Source organism: Nelumbo lutea, chromosome 1 (genome assembly GCF_056320005.1).
Source record: "Nelumbo lutea isolate HS-2025 chromosome 1, American lotus-T2T, whole genome shotgun sequence".
NCBI lineage: Eukaryota > Viridiplantae > Streptophyta > Magnoliopsida > Proteales > Nelumbonaceae > Nelumbo > Nelumbo lutea.
Genome location: NC_142684.1, coordinates 145,842,406 through 145,858,631, shown reverse-complemented (window position 1 = coordinate 145,858,631; position 16,226 = coordinate 145,842,406). Strand labels below are relative to the sequence as shown.

The window sequence follows — 16,226 nt, the reverse complement described above, 5'->3', positions numbered from 1 at the left end:
CAGCATTTCGCATCATCTTCTGGGCACCAAAGCCAAACAAGTCGTACCATGCCTGACACTAGGGAATTTCGTGCCTGAGGGCGCCACGCCTGACTGACTTGGGATTTGACGTTTGGCAGCAGCATTCTAAACGGCCACCTGCCATTGCCATCTTCAGTTAGACGGTTAGGCAGTGACGGTTCTGTCTCAGCAGAAGGGACGACGGCCGAGTTGACAAGCGCAAGGGTAATCATACCCAATCTGACAAGGGCCTCGGGACGAGTACACGAAGTGACTATAAGAGCCCCCTGCCCCCGACAATGGAGGTATGCAAACTTTGCGCTATCTGGTATTACCTTGCTTTTGAAAGATTCTGACTTGAGTTTCGGAGCCTCTACACCGGGTTCCCCCCGGAATTTTCCCATCTCCTCCGTTTCAGGTTCCCTGCTACCTCGTTCGGAAGCAAGGCAGCGGACAGCTAAGATCGCCCGGATCGCGCTCCATCAATTGGCGCCGTCTGTTGGAATACGCTTCAAAAAGCCTCCCTCCAAACTTCGATACCCCCTTTTTTCTTCAAATAACCCAACACTCGTGGCCTCCTCCAGCAACACCAGACGTGGCACAGAGACAAACGCCACCGGGGAGCAACTTCAGGTCCCCGTAGTGTACGTTGGACAGTTCACCATCCCCCTTTCGGCGGATGGGATCCCCATCCTGAACATGCCACAAGTAGTGGCACCCGTAAACCCTCCTACCACAAACGTCCCGTTTCCTCTTCCCATTGAGACAACATTCACTGAACCAATTGTCGTCCCCCTGGCAGCTAGCCAAGACCGATTGGAGGACCTGATGCAGTGGATGCGGGCAATGTAAGCCCAATGCACAACATCTCACAGTATCACTATCAACAGCAGTTCCCCCAACTGCCACTGAACCAACCATTACTTCCACATCGCCACCCCTCTCTGAGGCCGGTTAAGGCCTCCCCGCAGGATGGGCGCCCTCGCCAAGCGAAGGCCTCCCGGCCCCAAAACCACCCCAACAGCCAGGCCTCGTTCCCAGACCGAAGAGAGAAAAATGTCATCCCCGCCTCGCAACCCGCAGGCGGGTTGGGAACCTCGCCCGCGAGGTCGACACCTCGGCGCTCCCAGCCCGAGCTCTCGCTCACCGAAAACCGATTCAGCGCCCTGGCGGCAGACCACCAGCACTCCGAGCCCATCGAGCTCGGTAACACGGAGGCCAGTAGCGCCAGCACAAGGCCCGCTCAACGGCGAAGGCGTCGGCGAAGTCGCCAAACCGCCACCCGCGCCTTGTCAGAATTCAGAGGCAGAGACACGAGCTCGTACGAGGTAGGGGCTGCCCCGGCTCTCTCTGTTCCTTCCCCCCTCGCATCGGAACTCCTGGCGGTCCCCTTACCCATAGACTTCAAGCTCCCACCTCTGGACAAGTACGACAGGTCCTTCGACCCCAACGACCACGTTGACGCCTTTCAGTCGCAAATGCACCTCGCCAGGGCTAGCGAATCGTGCATGTGCGTGGCCTTTACCACCACCCTCAGGGGGTAGCCCGCACATGGTACAGGAACCTGGCCCCCGGGTCGATAAAGTGATGGGCCCAGTTCGTGCAAGTCTTCACCACACACTTCGTCACCAGCCGACGGTGCCCCAGAACAGAGGAAAGCATCTTCGGAGTGGTCCAAAGAGAAGGAGAATCTATTCGGGGCTACATCAAGCGGTTCAACGAAACATGCTTGCAAATACTGCAGTTGGACCCCGCAGTGCAGGGGAGTGTTCGCGGGCTTCAGCTCGCTCCTCTTTAACTGCAGCTGGTCAAATGCTGATTTGAAGAGGATGTCCGTTGAGCTGCCTGAATCTACGAGTACGCGCCTGACCTCGAAGTCGCTGATCCTTAGCTTAATGACAAGCGCGTCATCATGGGGGTAGTGGACTCCTCGCGCGTCGTCTTCCGTGAAAAAGATTGGTTCGTCGGTCTTTGGTCTTTTTGGGGTGTTCCGTTCTTCGAGGGCCGCTTCGCGAACTGAAGTCCAGGCTGCTGCCGAGGTACACTCCGCTACCACCGAACCTCCCACTATTACATGGATGGTTCCCCGAACTGGCCTCTCTTCCGGAGGTTGCTTCTGCAACGGTTCGACAGGTCTGTTGCTAGACTCGGAGGCATCCTTTTCGTGCTCCCTTTGCCAACATGATTTATTGTTATTGCTGTGCTGTACAAAGTTTCTCAAGTATCCGCGACGGATGAGTCCCTCTATCTCGTCCCGGAGGTTATTATACTGTTCGGTGTTATGACCATGGTCTCTATGGAAACTACAATACAAATTCTTGTTTCTCTCGTTCGGATTTCCTTTTAGGTGAGGTGACCACTTAACGTACGGAGCGTCTTTGATCGTCATTAAGATCTCTGTCCGCCTCGTGTTTAACAGCATGTAGTCCGTCCAAACTGCTAGGGGGGCCCGGAAGGACTGGTTCGGCTTCGGCTCCCGGGTCGGGTTTTTCCTATTCACCGGGTTGGAGAGCTCGCCTTCTCTCTTTCTTTTCTCGTTCCCGCCTTCGGTTCGTTGGTTGATTTCTTCCTCTGTACTCATGAACTTATCCGCGAGTTTGAGGAATTCGGCCACGGTTGCGGGCTGGTTGGCCACCATGTGCCATTTGAACTCTTTGTGCGTCACCCCTTTTTTGGCCGCTGCGAGCTGCACTGCGGGGTCCAACCGCGGTATTTGCAAGCATGCTTCGTTGAACCGCTTGATGTAGCCCCGAATAGATTCTCCTTCTCTTTGGACCACTCCGAAGATGCTTTCCTCTGTTCTGGGGCACCGTCGGCTGGTGACGAAGTGTGTGGTGAAGAGTTGCACGAACTGGGCCCAGCACTTTATCGATCCGGGGGCCAGGTTCCTGTACCATGTGCGGGATACCCCCCTGAGAATGGTGGTAAAGGCCACGCACATGCACGATTCGCTAGCCCTGGCGAGGTGCATTTGCGACTGAAAGGCGTTAACGTGGTCGTTGGGGTCGAAGGACCTGTCGTACTTGTCCAGAGGTGGGAGCTTGAAGTCTCTGGGTAAGGGGGCCGCCAAGAGTTCCGATGCAAGGGGGGAAGGAACGGAGAGAGCCGGGGCAGCCCCTACCTCGTACGAGCTCGTGTCTCTGCCTCTGAATTCCGACAAGGCGCGGGTGGCGGTTTGGCGACTTCGCCGGTGCCTTCGCCGTTGAGCGGGCCTTGTGCTGGCGCTACTGGCCTCCGTGTTACCGAGCTCGATGGGCCCGGAGTGCTGGTGGTCTGCCGCCAGGGCGATGAATCGGTTTTCGGTGAGCGGGAGCTCGGGCTGGGAGCGCCGGGGTGCCGACCTCGCGGGCGAGGTTCCCGACCCGCCTGCGGGTTGCAAGGCGGGGATGACATTTTTCTCTCTTCGGCCTGGGGACGAGGCCTGGCTGTTGGGGTGGTCTTGGGGCCAGGAGGCCTTCGCCTGGCGGGGGCGCCCATCCTGCGGTGAGGCCTTGACCGGCCTTGGAGCGGGGTGGCGAGGTGGAAGTAGTGGTTGGTTCAGTGGTAGTTGGGGGAATTGCTGTTGATAGTGATACTGTGAGATGTTGTGCAGCACTTGGTGCTGGTGAAGCTGGTATTGCTGGAACTGTTGCATTGGGCTTACATTGCCCGCATCCACTGCATCAGGTCCTCCAATCGGTCTTGGCTAGCTGCCAGGGGGACGGCAGTTGGTTCAGTGAAGGTTGTCTCAATGGGGAGAGGAAAGGGGACGTTTGTGGTAGGAGGGTTTACGGGTGCCACTGCTTGTGGCGTGTTCAGGATGGGGATCCCATCCACCGAAAGGGGGATGGTGAACTGTCCAACGTACACTACGGGGACCTGAAGTTGCTCCCCGGTGGCGTTTGTCTCTGTGCCACGTCCGGTGTTGCTGGAGGAGGCCATGAGTGTTGAGATTTTTGAAGAAAAAAGGGGGTATTGAAGTTTGGAGGGAGGCTTTTTTAAGTGTATTCCCACAGACGGCGCCAATTGATGGAGCGCGATCCGGGCGATCTTAGCTGTCCGCTGCCTTGCTTTCGAACGGGGTAGCAGGGAACCTGAAACGGAGGAGATGGGAAAGTTCCGGGGGGAACCCGGTGTAGAGGCTCCGAAGCTCAAGTTAGAATCTTTCAAAAGCAAGGTAATACCAGATAGCGCAAAGTTTGCATACCTCCGTTGTCGGGGGGCAAGGGGCTCTTATAGTCACTTCGTGTACTCGTCCCGAGGCCCTTGTCAGATCGGGTATGATTACCCTTGCGCTTGTCAACTCGGCCGTCGTCCCTTCTGCTGAGACAGAACCGTCACTGCCTAACCGTCTAACTGGAGATGGCGGTGTCAGTGGCGGTGGCAGGTGGCCATTTAGAGTGCTGCTGCCAAACGTCAGATCCCAAGTCAGACAGGCGTGGCGACCTCAGGCACGGACTTCCCTGGTGTCAAGCATGGTACGACTTGTTTGGCTTTGGTGCCTAGAAGATGATGCGAAGTGCTGAGCGAGGCGGTCTTGAGCTCGGAGGTATCCCGAACTGTTACAAGGTGGGTCAGTTCGGCGAAGTGTATCCCGAGCTGTTACAAGGTGGGTCAGTTCGGCGAAGTGTATCCCGAGCTGTTACAAGGTGGGTCAGTTCGACGAAATCTATCCCGAGCTGTTACAAAGTGGGTCAGTTCGGCGAAGTGTATCTCGAGCTGTTAGAAGGTGGGTTAGTTCGGCGAAATGTATCCCGAGCTGTTACAAGGTGGGTCAGTTCGGCGGTGTGTATCCCAAGCTGTTACAAGGTGGGTCAGTTTGGTGGTGTGTCCCCTTGTTCTCGCCTAGGCTTGGCCCTTTCTGTCGAACTGTCGTTTCTGCCACGTGTCACATAATGAAGAGGTCGGGCGAAACTGTCGTTTCTGCCACGTGTCAGTTCTGCCGAACTGCCGTTTCTGCCCCTTCTTCCTTCATCAGTTTCTATTAATAAGAATCAACAACTGGGATTGCCAATTTAATTGCTATTAATTTTCTTCATTTTTTACTCTCCCAATTATTCAGTATTATTCGCCCGTGCTTAGCACGGTTTCCCCTCGCTAGTATTAGCAATTAAAAAGAGAACCAGTTAATCCTTTTAAAATCCATTTAAAAGGATAGCAACAGAACACAATTAAATAGTTCACAATTAAACACGACCAAGTGTAAGCAAACTTTTATTAACCTCTCCAGCTTCTCTTGCTATTCCGTATAAACATAGGTCTACTTACAATTATATATTTGAAGTTGTGCACTTTTAAGTGTATGTGTGAATGTTAATATTTGAAGTTGTGCACTTGTATGTCTGAACCTATGCTAATAGCCCATAGATTAAAGGGCTAGAGTTCATATGTTGAAGGATAACCAGTAGTAGCCCGCATACCTCTCTCGCACCAGAATGTGATATGTCCTCAGAGCCAGCAAGGTCAACAAGATTAAGTTTTCCACATTTAATCATCATTTCTCCCTCAGGTGTACACTCCTTGGATGTGGATTGTGATAGAAAATATTGAGTGGGAGCAACTGCAATGCTTGTTACGCAGGGTTTCTGTAGTACGATCTTTTAGCAGACCCTTTCTCCAAGATCTTATATATTTCATTTGCAGTAGACTATCTCCTCTTCCAGGTCTCTCATAAAAACACCCCCTTTTCCATCTTCCACGAGGGCTATTGGTTTCTTTGACTTGTCATTAATGAATTTTGTGCATTCTTCAGGAGCCAAAAGATCGGTTATTTTCTCATTGTACAGCTCTAGAAATGTAACCTTCATTCTGTACTCGGCATTTTGAGCTTCAAGTACGTCAAAGATTGGTTGAACAGCTTTAGGGATAACACCCGCATCACTTGGTAAATCCCTATTCTACAAAGACAAAAAACAAGAAGAAAGAGGCTCTCAAATTCACAGAAAGCATGGTAAGACCAGAATGGATAAGTAAACCAATGAAAAACCATTGATTTTCTTCACCCTCCTTCCATTGTGTATGTTTTCCCTGTACCTGTCTGACCGTATGCGAAAATGTGAGTTGTAACCTTCAAGAACTTCAATTGACAATAGGAGAAACGGCTTGATCAAACAAATCCTTCTGTTGAGATGCCAGACCAAAAACCTACACAGAATAGTGTACAGTTATATAATACGTTATAAAACAGATCACAAGTTCTAATTCCATAGTTTTAAAGATCAATGCGGGAGTTGTGATGAATGGGGGAGCGGTTCAAGTGTCAAACCTTGTCAAATACAAAAGCTCTATCCATATGCTTGTTGGCTGTGTTCTGCATGGCAGATACTTCTCGTCTATGCTCGTTGCAAGAAATCACCACAGGTTTCTTGACCCTCATTTCATCTTCGCTCAAGGGTCTAGAAAAAAGAAGTCATTATAGTCCGGAACTCATAAAAAATTCTCCATTAAACAGAAATTCAAGGAAAGATTAGGTTTGACTAACCTGCAATGGAGAAGAACCTGAATATTAACACCTTTATCCTTGTCATGCTTATTATTTGAATTTCCGCCCCCAGATAGTAGATCTCGAGTCTCAAATCAACAACTGTCGAGTCCATAGTACCAGAACTCCAGATTCATTTCTCTCCCGAATCAAGAAATCCGAAAACCCACCTAGGAGTACCAATGGGTCAGTTCGGCGAAGTGTATCCCGAGCTGTTACAAGGTGGGTCAGTTCGGCGAAGTGTATCCCGAGCTGTTACAAGGTGGGTCAGTTCGGCGGTGTCCCCTTATTCCCGCCTAAGGTTGGCCCCTTCTGTCGAGCTGTCGTTTTTGCCACGTGTCACATAATGAAGAGGTCGGGCCAAATCTTCCTTCATCAGATATTAACAGATAAGATGAGGCAAAATCAGAAATAGAAATAAATCATAATTTGCACTCATATTTTTACATCAGTGCAAATAAGATTGCATTGCAAAAAAGAAAAAAGAAAAAAAATTTAAGGTCTTAACAAATAAAATCTGGGTCTTCCTCTTCTCACACTGCTCTTCACCGATCACTCCTCTTCTTCTCCCCCAACTTTAACCCAATGTCTCCTCTTCCTCCACTTGAGTTGACGTTTCTCTTCTTCTAACTATTGCTCCTATTCTTCTGGGAGCTGGATATATTTCGACTTGCCTCTTCTGGGCTCCGGTGCTCAGCTTCATGGCTATTCAGCATTCCTGATTTGTATCGTGTTCCAAAGAACTATGTTCATTGTTTAAAGCCCATACAAGCTCCTAATGAAAGAAAATTCTTCAAATATCTAATTTCTTACGACTGTCGTACCTAATTAGCTGCCTGCACTTTGGGCATCGCTTTCCACATTTATCGGCAGCCGATCGCAGGCATTTGTTGCAAGAGCTGCAAGACGAAAATCTCTATCAGGACAACAAATTCAAAAGAAAATACTCAAAAGGAGGGAATTAATCCATTGAAGAGCAAGAAAATCATGTACTATTTGAATTTGTTCATTCATCTTTGTTTTCTTTTACCTGCAGCCACAAGGAGTGGTACTCGGTTCGAAGCAAATCTCAAGACAAATCTATATGTCCAGATTACAAAATGATTCAAATGTATATGGTATGTGTTTGGTTCCTATTGGGTGTGCGTTTATTGGAAAAAAAAGTTTATCTGATATACACCCACTTTAAATGTTTTTTATTTTGTTGTTTGGTTGAGGCGTTTCAAGAAACGCCCCTTTACAACTCAGCACAATAAACGTTTTTTCATTTCATGCTGTTTGGTGGGGCATTTCAAGAAACAGTCGTATGGATGTTTCAGTGTGAGACTTTTGCTTTGGTGCATAGGATCCATCAGTCAATCCAATGGTCCAAATTACGTGTGCTTTTATTTAAAGACCGATTTTTAGATCCAACGGTGGAAATATGATATAATCCACAATCAACGGTGGATGACTCTCTATCCACCCCCTCTCTTTTCTATTTTGTTAATTGGGTTAGGTGGCATTCCTTTTTCTTGCTAAAGGAAAACAAGGAAATGTATTAAAAATTAACAAAGTTTTATAAAAAACTATTCCATGCGAATACAAAATTTCTCACTTGGCCAAGCTCATCTGGATGCTTTACTAAATTTTATTTATCCATGGACCCCTACCTTCCATATGCTTTTTGATCAGGTCCAGCACCTGAATCCATTTCTTTAGATGGTTTTTGTCTACAGTCCCTTCACTGAGTCAATATTTGCTCTACAAGTGCATGACAAGGGGAGGTACAGGCCCTGTATTTTTCACTTTCTCAGCCCTCTTCTAGGCTTGTGCTGCAGCCCTCGATGTCAATCCTGGGTGGCAAATACATTGCCAAACTATTTTGGTTGGTAGGTTTAAGTTAGATCTTTATTGATGCAACAAAATGTATATATCTAGAATGTGGCTGCTCAATATTTGATGCAACAAAATGTATATATCTACAAGTTTCTGAGTTGTTTGATGATTTGCCTGAGAAAGACATGGTGGCATGGGCGGCAACTGTCACAGGTTATGCCCAAAATTGAAGGCCAAAAGGAAGCACTAAGATTTTTCGAAGAAATGCAGGATGTAGGTGCGGAAACAGATGAAGTCACATTAAGTGGAATGTATTCTGTTACACTGCAGTGATGTGGGGTTTGCAGCTCATGGACAGGCTGTTTCATCAATAGATTGTTCTCTGAGATGACAGAGACAGGCAAGATGTCCATTACACATCTGCCCTGAAGCCCATTATCCGAGAGACTGGTTTGACAGAGGCAGCTTGTTAATTTATAATACATTTCCTTTTATTTTCTGTCGAAACAAACACAATTTTAACGTTGTGGTAGACCAGATCAGGATATCACCTCTTTATTGGATTTTTTGATTTCGATGACTTGACCATTCAACCCATCACCCATGCTACCATTTTTTTTCATCTATTCATAGTATAGATTTCCATTGAATGCCAGAATATTTCTATTAAATTTTGGTGAGTTGACCATTCAATATCACCTCTATATTGAATGCTAGAATATTTCTATTTCTAACTTCATCTTTTTAATCTATTTATAGTATGTAGAATTTTTAAGTGTTACAAGTTTCAACAGTTATTCACACGCATGGGCATCCGTCATTTTACCCTTTTATGATTTGAAAGCCCAACCTAACTGACATCATACAAATATGAAGAATTTGTCTTTGAAATTCTATTGTATATGGCTAAACACTCTAATTAGCCGAATTGCTTCTGCAATATAACAAGTTAAATCTACAGTAACCGAAATCAACTGAATAATCTACAATATAAGTAAAATCAACTATAGCTATGCTTCTCAGTCCATGGGAAGTGCAAGATGACAGTGCGATAGATGTAATCAGCCCAAAATCAAAGAAGAAATATATGGTTGAGTGATGGGTGAAAACGATAAATAGTAATAGATATGTCTATTGGCTAAAGAACACAGGCTCAAAGAAGAAAACCATATACAAGTAACTTGGGAAAAAGCCGAGGGAAAAATTGAAAGAATAGAAAATGATAGATCTATTACCTTGACGACAAAGAATGATGTCCACTGCTCCTCCGGACTCTGGTGTCACTCCTTCGATCATCTATCTGTGGGCGGTGTCAAGCTTGTTCGTGGTCAGGGTTTCAACGAATCGAGAAACAAAAGGAAGAAAATCATGGGACGGTGGATTCGATTGAACCAGATTAAAACTTGCGGGTGCCATGTCATACGACACGTAAGTTCCATGTCAGCTATGCGTATCATAAAATGAACAGCCACTAGGGGAGGCGAGAAATGGAAAAACGTTTATTGCCGTTTTTTAATTAAACACTGCCACCAAAAGTGCCCATAAACGTTTATTGCGCCAAAAGCTGAACTGGTTCTGAAGCGGCAGTGTTTATGTAAACCAAACATCCCCATAGTTTGATCGGTACAAGTGGAAATCTACAACTAAAAACTGGGCAAACAATATTAAGCTTAAAAGTTCCTCTTCCCTTAGTTTATCCATGCAAGGGAAATATGTACTCAACTTTTCTCTGCCTCTCTTCGATAACTCAACTTTTTGAATTCACCCTCTTTTCTGCAGATAATCATAACTTTACTTAAAAGTATTTAAGTATTTATTTCTACTATTTTATCTGAAAATAATGCCAGTGACTTTAATAACACTAATTTACTAATTATAATCAGTAATAATCGGTAATTATAATAAATTAATCTAAAGTATTTCTGGTAAATTAATATTAAATTTTAAATATGATCATTTAATTAGTAAGTTAATTATTAAGTATTATCTAATTAATAATCCATGTTTTCTATATTTTTGGACATTTTCTACAAATTTATGATAACTTTAATAAAAGTCAAACATTATTTTTTCTGATATTTATTAAGTATTAATTTTGGTAAAAGGTCAAACGTTTTTTTAAATATTTATTAAGTATTTAATTATTAATAGTATATATTTTGGTAAATATATAATAAATTTTTATATTTATTATATGATAGATTATTGGTAAAACTGGGTTCGGTTGAACACAAAACATAACCCGAATTGATATAATTAATAAATATTGATTATTAATTAAATTATCAGTATTTATTAATTATAAAACAATAATTAATAAAACTGGGTTTGATGGGCAACTGAACTGATAGCACAATCGAACCGGGTTCGGTTCAAAATAAAACGTTTTGGGTTCTGGGTTTGTTTCGCAGCTCATGGCAGAGAAGATGAATAAGAAATATCCAACTCTCACTGTTTTTTCCATCTCCATTTTTCAAAGCTTCGATCTGAAAAGGAGAGAAGTGGTCAGAGGAAGAGAATTGTCTACTCTGGGTGAACTCCATCGCTGTTTTTTCCGCCACCACTTGCGCCTTCGTCTCAGCCACCTCAGCCATTGTTACTCCTGGAATAAGAAGAGGAAGCTTGCAAAGCGAGAGAAAAATCTACCTCAGTAGCGCTATCAACTGGAGTTCCATCTGTTGCAGTCTGTGCAGGAACGGAAGCTGGATTCCCAGAAAGCCAAGAGCCATCGCCGATCCCAATTCAAGCTGGGCGACGCAGAGCCTTCACCAAACAGGGATTCCTGCAAGCTCCTGTTGGGCATATACTCATACACAAGAAACCTCCTCTTCTTCTCAACACAATACCCCAATAGAGAAACAACAAACGGCGACCGCAGCCCGCCGAGAATCTGCAACTCACTCTGAAACTCCCTCTCCGCCTGCAACGAACACATCGAGCTTCTTAACAGCGACGGACTTCCCATCACGGAGAATAACCCGAAATCCTTAGTGGCCGACTTCAGCTCCCTATAAGAACCTCTGCAACTTCAGTGGAGCGCTGGAATCGAATGGGCTGGTGCGGGAGCGATCGACGAGGGAGTACCAGAGATAAAACAGGAACAAGACGAGACCAATAAAGTACAAAACTGAAGCCGAGATGGTAAGAGCCAGGAATAAAATAATCAGATCCGAACTCCTCAAGGTTTCTATAAGGGCTTACTCACCCTCAGGTTCTTCCTACGAGAAGGAGAGGACAAGAGGAAGCACGGAGTATGAACAGGTGCTACATGCAATAAAATAGTTTAAGTTAACAGAAATGAAGAGTACTAAATAGTAAGATTTCATCGATAGTGTATAAATTGGCACGAGCGAAAGGGAAGATCACCCCTTTCGCTTTAGCTTTAATATAAAAGATTGCTTTGAAGTTCTAATCGAGTTCGATTGACTAAATATCATTCTACTTCCCCATCTGAACTTTTTGTTATTTCGATGTAGCATGTTTTTTTTTTTTTTATCAAATAGAAAGTTTGATTTAATAATCAACAGGTAATATTCTTATTTTATTTCCCTCCCATGTATATTTAATTTTTGGTTTCTTGCTCTTGATACAACCACTGCATTGTAACTGGGATCCATTACCAGTTTGCCTTCAACCTGATAATATTAGTTCAGGTGTGTACCTTCTTTCAACCTCATGCCTTAGGTTCTAGGAACCTCAGTGTATTTTCCTCTGGATTTTTTAATTTTGGCTACTGAGGGATTGCTCTTATGGTAGTTTAATTCTTGTTGCTTATCCTAATTAATGTATGTGTTATTAATGAGGATTGTAGTGAATGCTAATGGTTGCAGTACTTCTCAAGTGGCAATAAGAACATTTTCTCTAGTGGGTAATGCTTTCATACTTTCTCTTGCTGTTCTGATTTTACCTTCTCTCCCTTTTACAGGCTATCTATTGAGTTGTAGCCTCTAATAGATGGTGGCATTCTGAAAGCTCCTAAATGTAAGCGTGAGAAAGAAAGATTATAAAAGTTGCCAATGAATTGAACAAGAAAGGATTGTGGTGGTTGACTGGCTTGGTCGTCTCTGATCATAACTGGTGAAGTTGACAGAAGTCGCAGGTGGGAGTTGCTGCATGATCAATGGAGCCCTTGAACCGATCGATAGGCTAGCTAAGATATGGAATTAAGTGCAAAAGCAAGAACATAAGACCATCTTTTATATATAACCTGAATTTCTATCTGTTGGGTCAAAAGATTTGAAGTAATATTCAGTGAAAAAATTGTTATTTTAGAGAACAGAAATTTATAGAACGTATTGAGGTAATGGCCAATGAACATGAGTTTAATAAGGTTCATCTTTTATAATTTATTGCGATCACTTTTTCTTTATAAATATATTTGAGTGTTAGATCAATGATCCAATCACATTATGTTTCTGTGAATAGGTCACCATAAACATTATGTTTCTTATATAGTCTCGATTAGTTAAAACCCATAACCCTGTGGAATGAAGTCTTCATGTGATAAAGGAATTCATATTAGAGTTTGAAAAGGCTTCAAGGCTCTAAGCACTCTTGAATGACTAGCCCCGTGGACAAAGGCCATAGGAGAGAGACAGTTGTAGTATACATCCAATAACATTTCGCTGTAGAATTATAAACATTCAAAATGTCAAAAACCTTCGCTATACACACCACTGCCGACCCATGAATTAGCATCAATTTCGAACCGACACCCATCCACTTTGGGCCTAAAAATTTGACCCTGGCTGAACCGTCATTCTCCCAAAAATTTATAACTTTTTGATAAAAAAATTTCTACCAATATACCTCTTAAACAATCAGCTCTAAAACATCACACCTGTCAAATCATTTTTTTTTCAGACGCACTGAAGATTACTTAACAAGGTGGACATGAGGCCCACCGCCATTTATTGGAAAGGGCTAAACTACTACTACACTGGTAGATGACCGTCTGGGCTTGGCCCGGGCTTTGTACATGTTGTGTTAAACAAGGAGATGACAGAGAAATAGAGGCACCCACATGCACATGATTTTCTGATTGAATGTCTAAAGAGATGACCAAACAAAGACATGCAGTGATGGAAAGAAAAGTCAATAGAGGCATTTCCTTTATTATGGATAAAGATTAAAGCCCAGGAACAATCCATAATTCTTCCACATTACAAAACAAGCAGCAGAACCAACACAACTTAAATCACAAACTTAATACCAAACATTTTAAAATAAAGATAGATCACATGCAGTAAGGGCATATTCTGTTAAGTGTCTAAATGTATTATATTTTCCTGCGGACATGCATTTGCAAATATTAATTATAAAGGGCTGGTCAAATGCTGCTGTTACTTCTGCTCAAAAACCATGAATCTTGATGTGTTCCTTCTTCACAATTCCAGCCTGTTCGCCACAGGAACAAAGAAAATGTCAGGGCTTTCAAAAATCACAATCTCAGTTGGTGCATCAACTTTGAAAACTGAGAGTAGGATAGGAGGGAGGTGACTGATCACCTGGACGAGGAATGTCGAGACATTCTTGCGCTGATCACCTTGGAGTTGAATAACCTACAATCCCCACACAACAAACTACCATTATGATATGAACCCTCATACGCACACAGACAAGCAGATAAAGGCAAATAAAGTGTCAAACTAAGGCGAAACTACAAACCAACCTGGCCTAACTCTGGGTCCTGGACAACAGTACCATTGCAGCAGAATTCCTTCTTGAGGTCCTTGAGGATCTTGTTATAACTAAATTCCTTCTTCAAACCTTGAACTGTTGTCAGGCTTTTCCGACCATTTCTCTGCTGTATACGTACATGCACATACTCTTTTGACCCAGCGCCCGAGTCCTCAGCATTTGCCTCTGCAAAGGGATCTGTTTCACCATACAAACACAACCGACACTACTTAGACTTTATCTCATATATATGTAGTCTAAAGGAGAAATCAGGTAAAGGAGAGAAATAAACACACCGAAGGTAGTAGGAATCTGGATGTCGAGTTCAGACATGAACCTTGGCTGTTGAAAGTTGGAGAGAAAAGGAACAGAGCTTCTATTTACTTATAATAGAAAATGCTCAGAGCTGACACAAATGGAAGGCAAACCATTTAGCTTCAATACAAATTAAGAAGAATCCAAACAAATACAACTTAAATTGAAACACACACACACAACTGCATTCTTCAAAATTTCAACAGTTTGACAAAATAAACTCCTCCTGTACTTTTTATAGATCTCTTCCTGTACAATTTGCTGAAAAGATTTCTAGTTAAAATTAAGTGTTAACCAGCTTTTAGATTAACAGATAGCCCCTATGGATCCCACCAATGCAGCTAAGGTAATTTATATTATGGGATACTTTGGGATTACTACCCTCTCCTGTTAAACAAACAGAAAGTGCCACAGAAAATTTAACTTGTATTGTTTCGGAACCATTTCTTAATTGTCTAGGAGGGAGGGGGATGAGATTGAGAATCAAGAACATGTATCTTACTAACATATGCGGCAGAGGACACATCAAGATTCAACGTAATCATAACAAACCTTAGTGTCTCGCAAATTAACACATAAGAAAACTAGAACAAAGAGAAACTGAATGGAAAGAAAGAAACAGAGTCAGCTAATCACATCCAAGAAAAAAAAAAAACGCGTGTATGCATCATAAAATTCCATTATACAGGTAAGATCAAATCGAACTCGGCAACTACATGAGTTGCATCTCACAAACAATATAACATGATATCCAAACAGTAAGCCCTTGACAACTATTGAAATAATGATAACATAGAAATTCGAGATTAAAAAACATAAGAATTTACAACAGTCAAAGAAATTTTGCAAGAACAAAAGGGAAACAGCATGAGAATAGTAGCATAGGAAACCTCGAATTTATTCATACATGATAAAAATGGCATTCAGTACAGACGCATGGATGGCATAAAACAAATAGCCGGGCAAATGAAATGGATAGCTCAACAATTAAGGAATTTCTTAGAAACGGAGTATACGATTGAAAAAAAGAGCACCTTTTCAAAGGAAGACAATATCCCTAAACATAACAAGCACTCCATGGAAGAAAAATCCATGAACTAATTAGGTGTTAAGGCATGCCAAAATAATAAAACCCCAATAATCAACCACAAAGAAAGACAGAGTGGGAAAGAGAGGGATCTACCCAGATTTAGGGGACTCAAACCCTAATGTAAAGAAAAAACAAAGAAATCATTGATCTAAATTACACGGAAAGAGTTCAGGTAAACGAAGATCAGAAAGGTCAAACAATAATAAAACCAAACAACTAAGAAAGAAAAATCAGAAGCTTCAAGCAAACAAATCAGATTTATTTATGTACAATCAAAGATATAAAGAGCAACAATAAAAGGACAAAGAGAAAGAAAGGAAGGAAAATAGGCATGAATACCTGATCCGAACTTGGGTTTGAACGGTATTGACAGTTGAAGAAGAAACCCTAATCAGAGAAACCAGAGCAAAAGCGAGGAGAGAGAGAGAAGGGAGAAGGGAAATTGGCAGGGAAATCGAGGAGATAAGATGCAAGGCGGTTGGGAGGCTGTGATGGGTAATGGTGCCCCACGCCCCACACTTTATATTTGTAGACGATTGCTCTTAACCGCACGACTTCAGCCCCATCTAACTTCGTTTATGAGTTAGGAATCTCCGTACCCTTTTTCTTTTTCTCTCTTTTCCTTTTCCATTCTTTTATGCATTTGTTTTCTTATTCTTATATCATATGCTCATATGTTAGGTTTGGTTTTATAGAAAATTTGAGGAAGGTTCTCAAATAATATAACAAATTTTTTTAGACTCTCTTTGTTTAGAGTGCAAATAAAATACAAATAGGAATATGCAAAGTGCATTTTAATCTATGCAAATGTAAAGTTGATTTAGTTTTGCAATAATAAATTATATGAATCTCGAGATTAAAACA

The 16,226-nt window shown here is 43.1% G+C and overlaps 1 protein-coding gene and 1 long non-coding RNA gene across 5 annotated transcripts; both read right to left on the bottom strand.

Annotated features, from left to right (window-relative positions):
* Positions 1-5,165: 5,165 nt before the first annotated feature.
* Positions 5,166-11,431, bottom strand: LOC148878167 (uncharacterized). Of its 4 annotated transcripts, none has more exons than XR_016100819.1 (7): positions 9,514-11,431; positions 7,285-7,359; positions 6,969-7,203; positions 6,461-6,830; positions 6,245-6,374; positions 6,013-6,123; positions 5,166-5,876 (listed from the first exon to the last, which is right to left on the bottom strand). It is a non-coding gene; the product is annotated as an uncharacterized LOC148878167 (long non-coding RNA). The 4 variants fall into 4 exon arrangements; XR_016100817.1 differs by having other exon boundaries at positions 6,969-7,178; positions 9,514-11,430; XR_016100818.1 differs by lacking the exon at positions 6,969-7,203 and having other exon boundaries at positions 9,514-10,764; positions 10,925-11,200.
* A 1,929-nt stretch (positions 11,432-13,360) lies between these two features.
* Positions 13,361-16,026, bottom strand: LOC148878166 (protein translation factor SUI1 homolog). The gene is made up of 5 exons (XM_088950108.1): positions 15,702-16,026; positions 14,254-14,363; positions 13,950-14,155; positions 13,786-13,839; positions 13,361-13,675 (listed from the first exon to the last, which is right to left on the bottom strand). The coding sequence occupies exons 2-5, from the start codon at positions 14,288-14,290 to the stop codon at positions 13,631-13,633; spliced, it is 342 nt and encodes a 113-aa protein (XP_088806234.1). The 5' UTR covers positions 14,291-14,363; positions 15,702-16,026; the 3' UTR covers positions 13,361-13,630.
* Positions 16,027-16,226: the final 200 nt, after the last annotated feature.

What these genes read in the sequence shown, in the direction of transcription:
- LOC148878166 (XM_088950108.1), bottom strand. Translation starts at nt 14,290, where the DNA reads ATGTCTGAACTCGACATCCAGATTCCTACTACCTTCG. An exon ending in AGGACCCAGAGTTAGGCCAG is followed by an intron (nt 13,840 to 13,949) that starts GTTGGTTTGTAG and finishes TGGGGATTGTAG; the next exon opens with GTTATTCAACTCCAAGGTGA. An exon ending in TCTCGACATTCCTCGTCCAG is followed by an intron (nt 13,676 to 13,785) that starts GTGATCAGTCAC and finishes TGTGGCGAACAG; the next exon opens with GCTGGAATTGTGAAGAAGGA.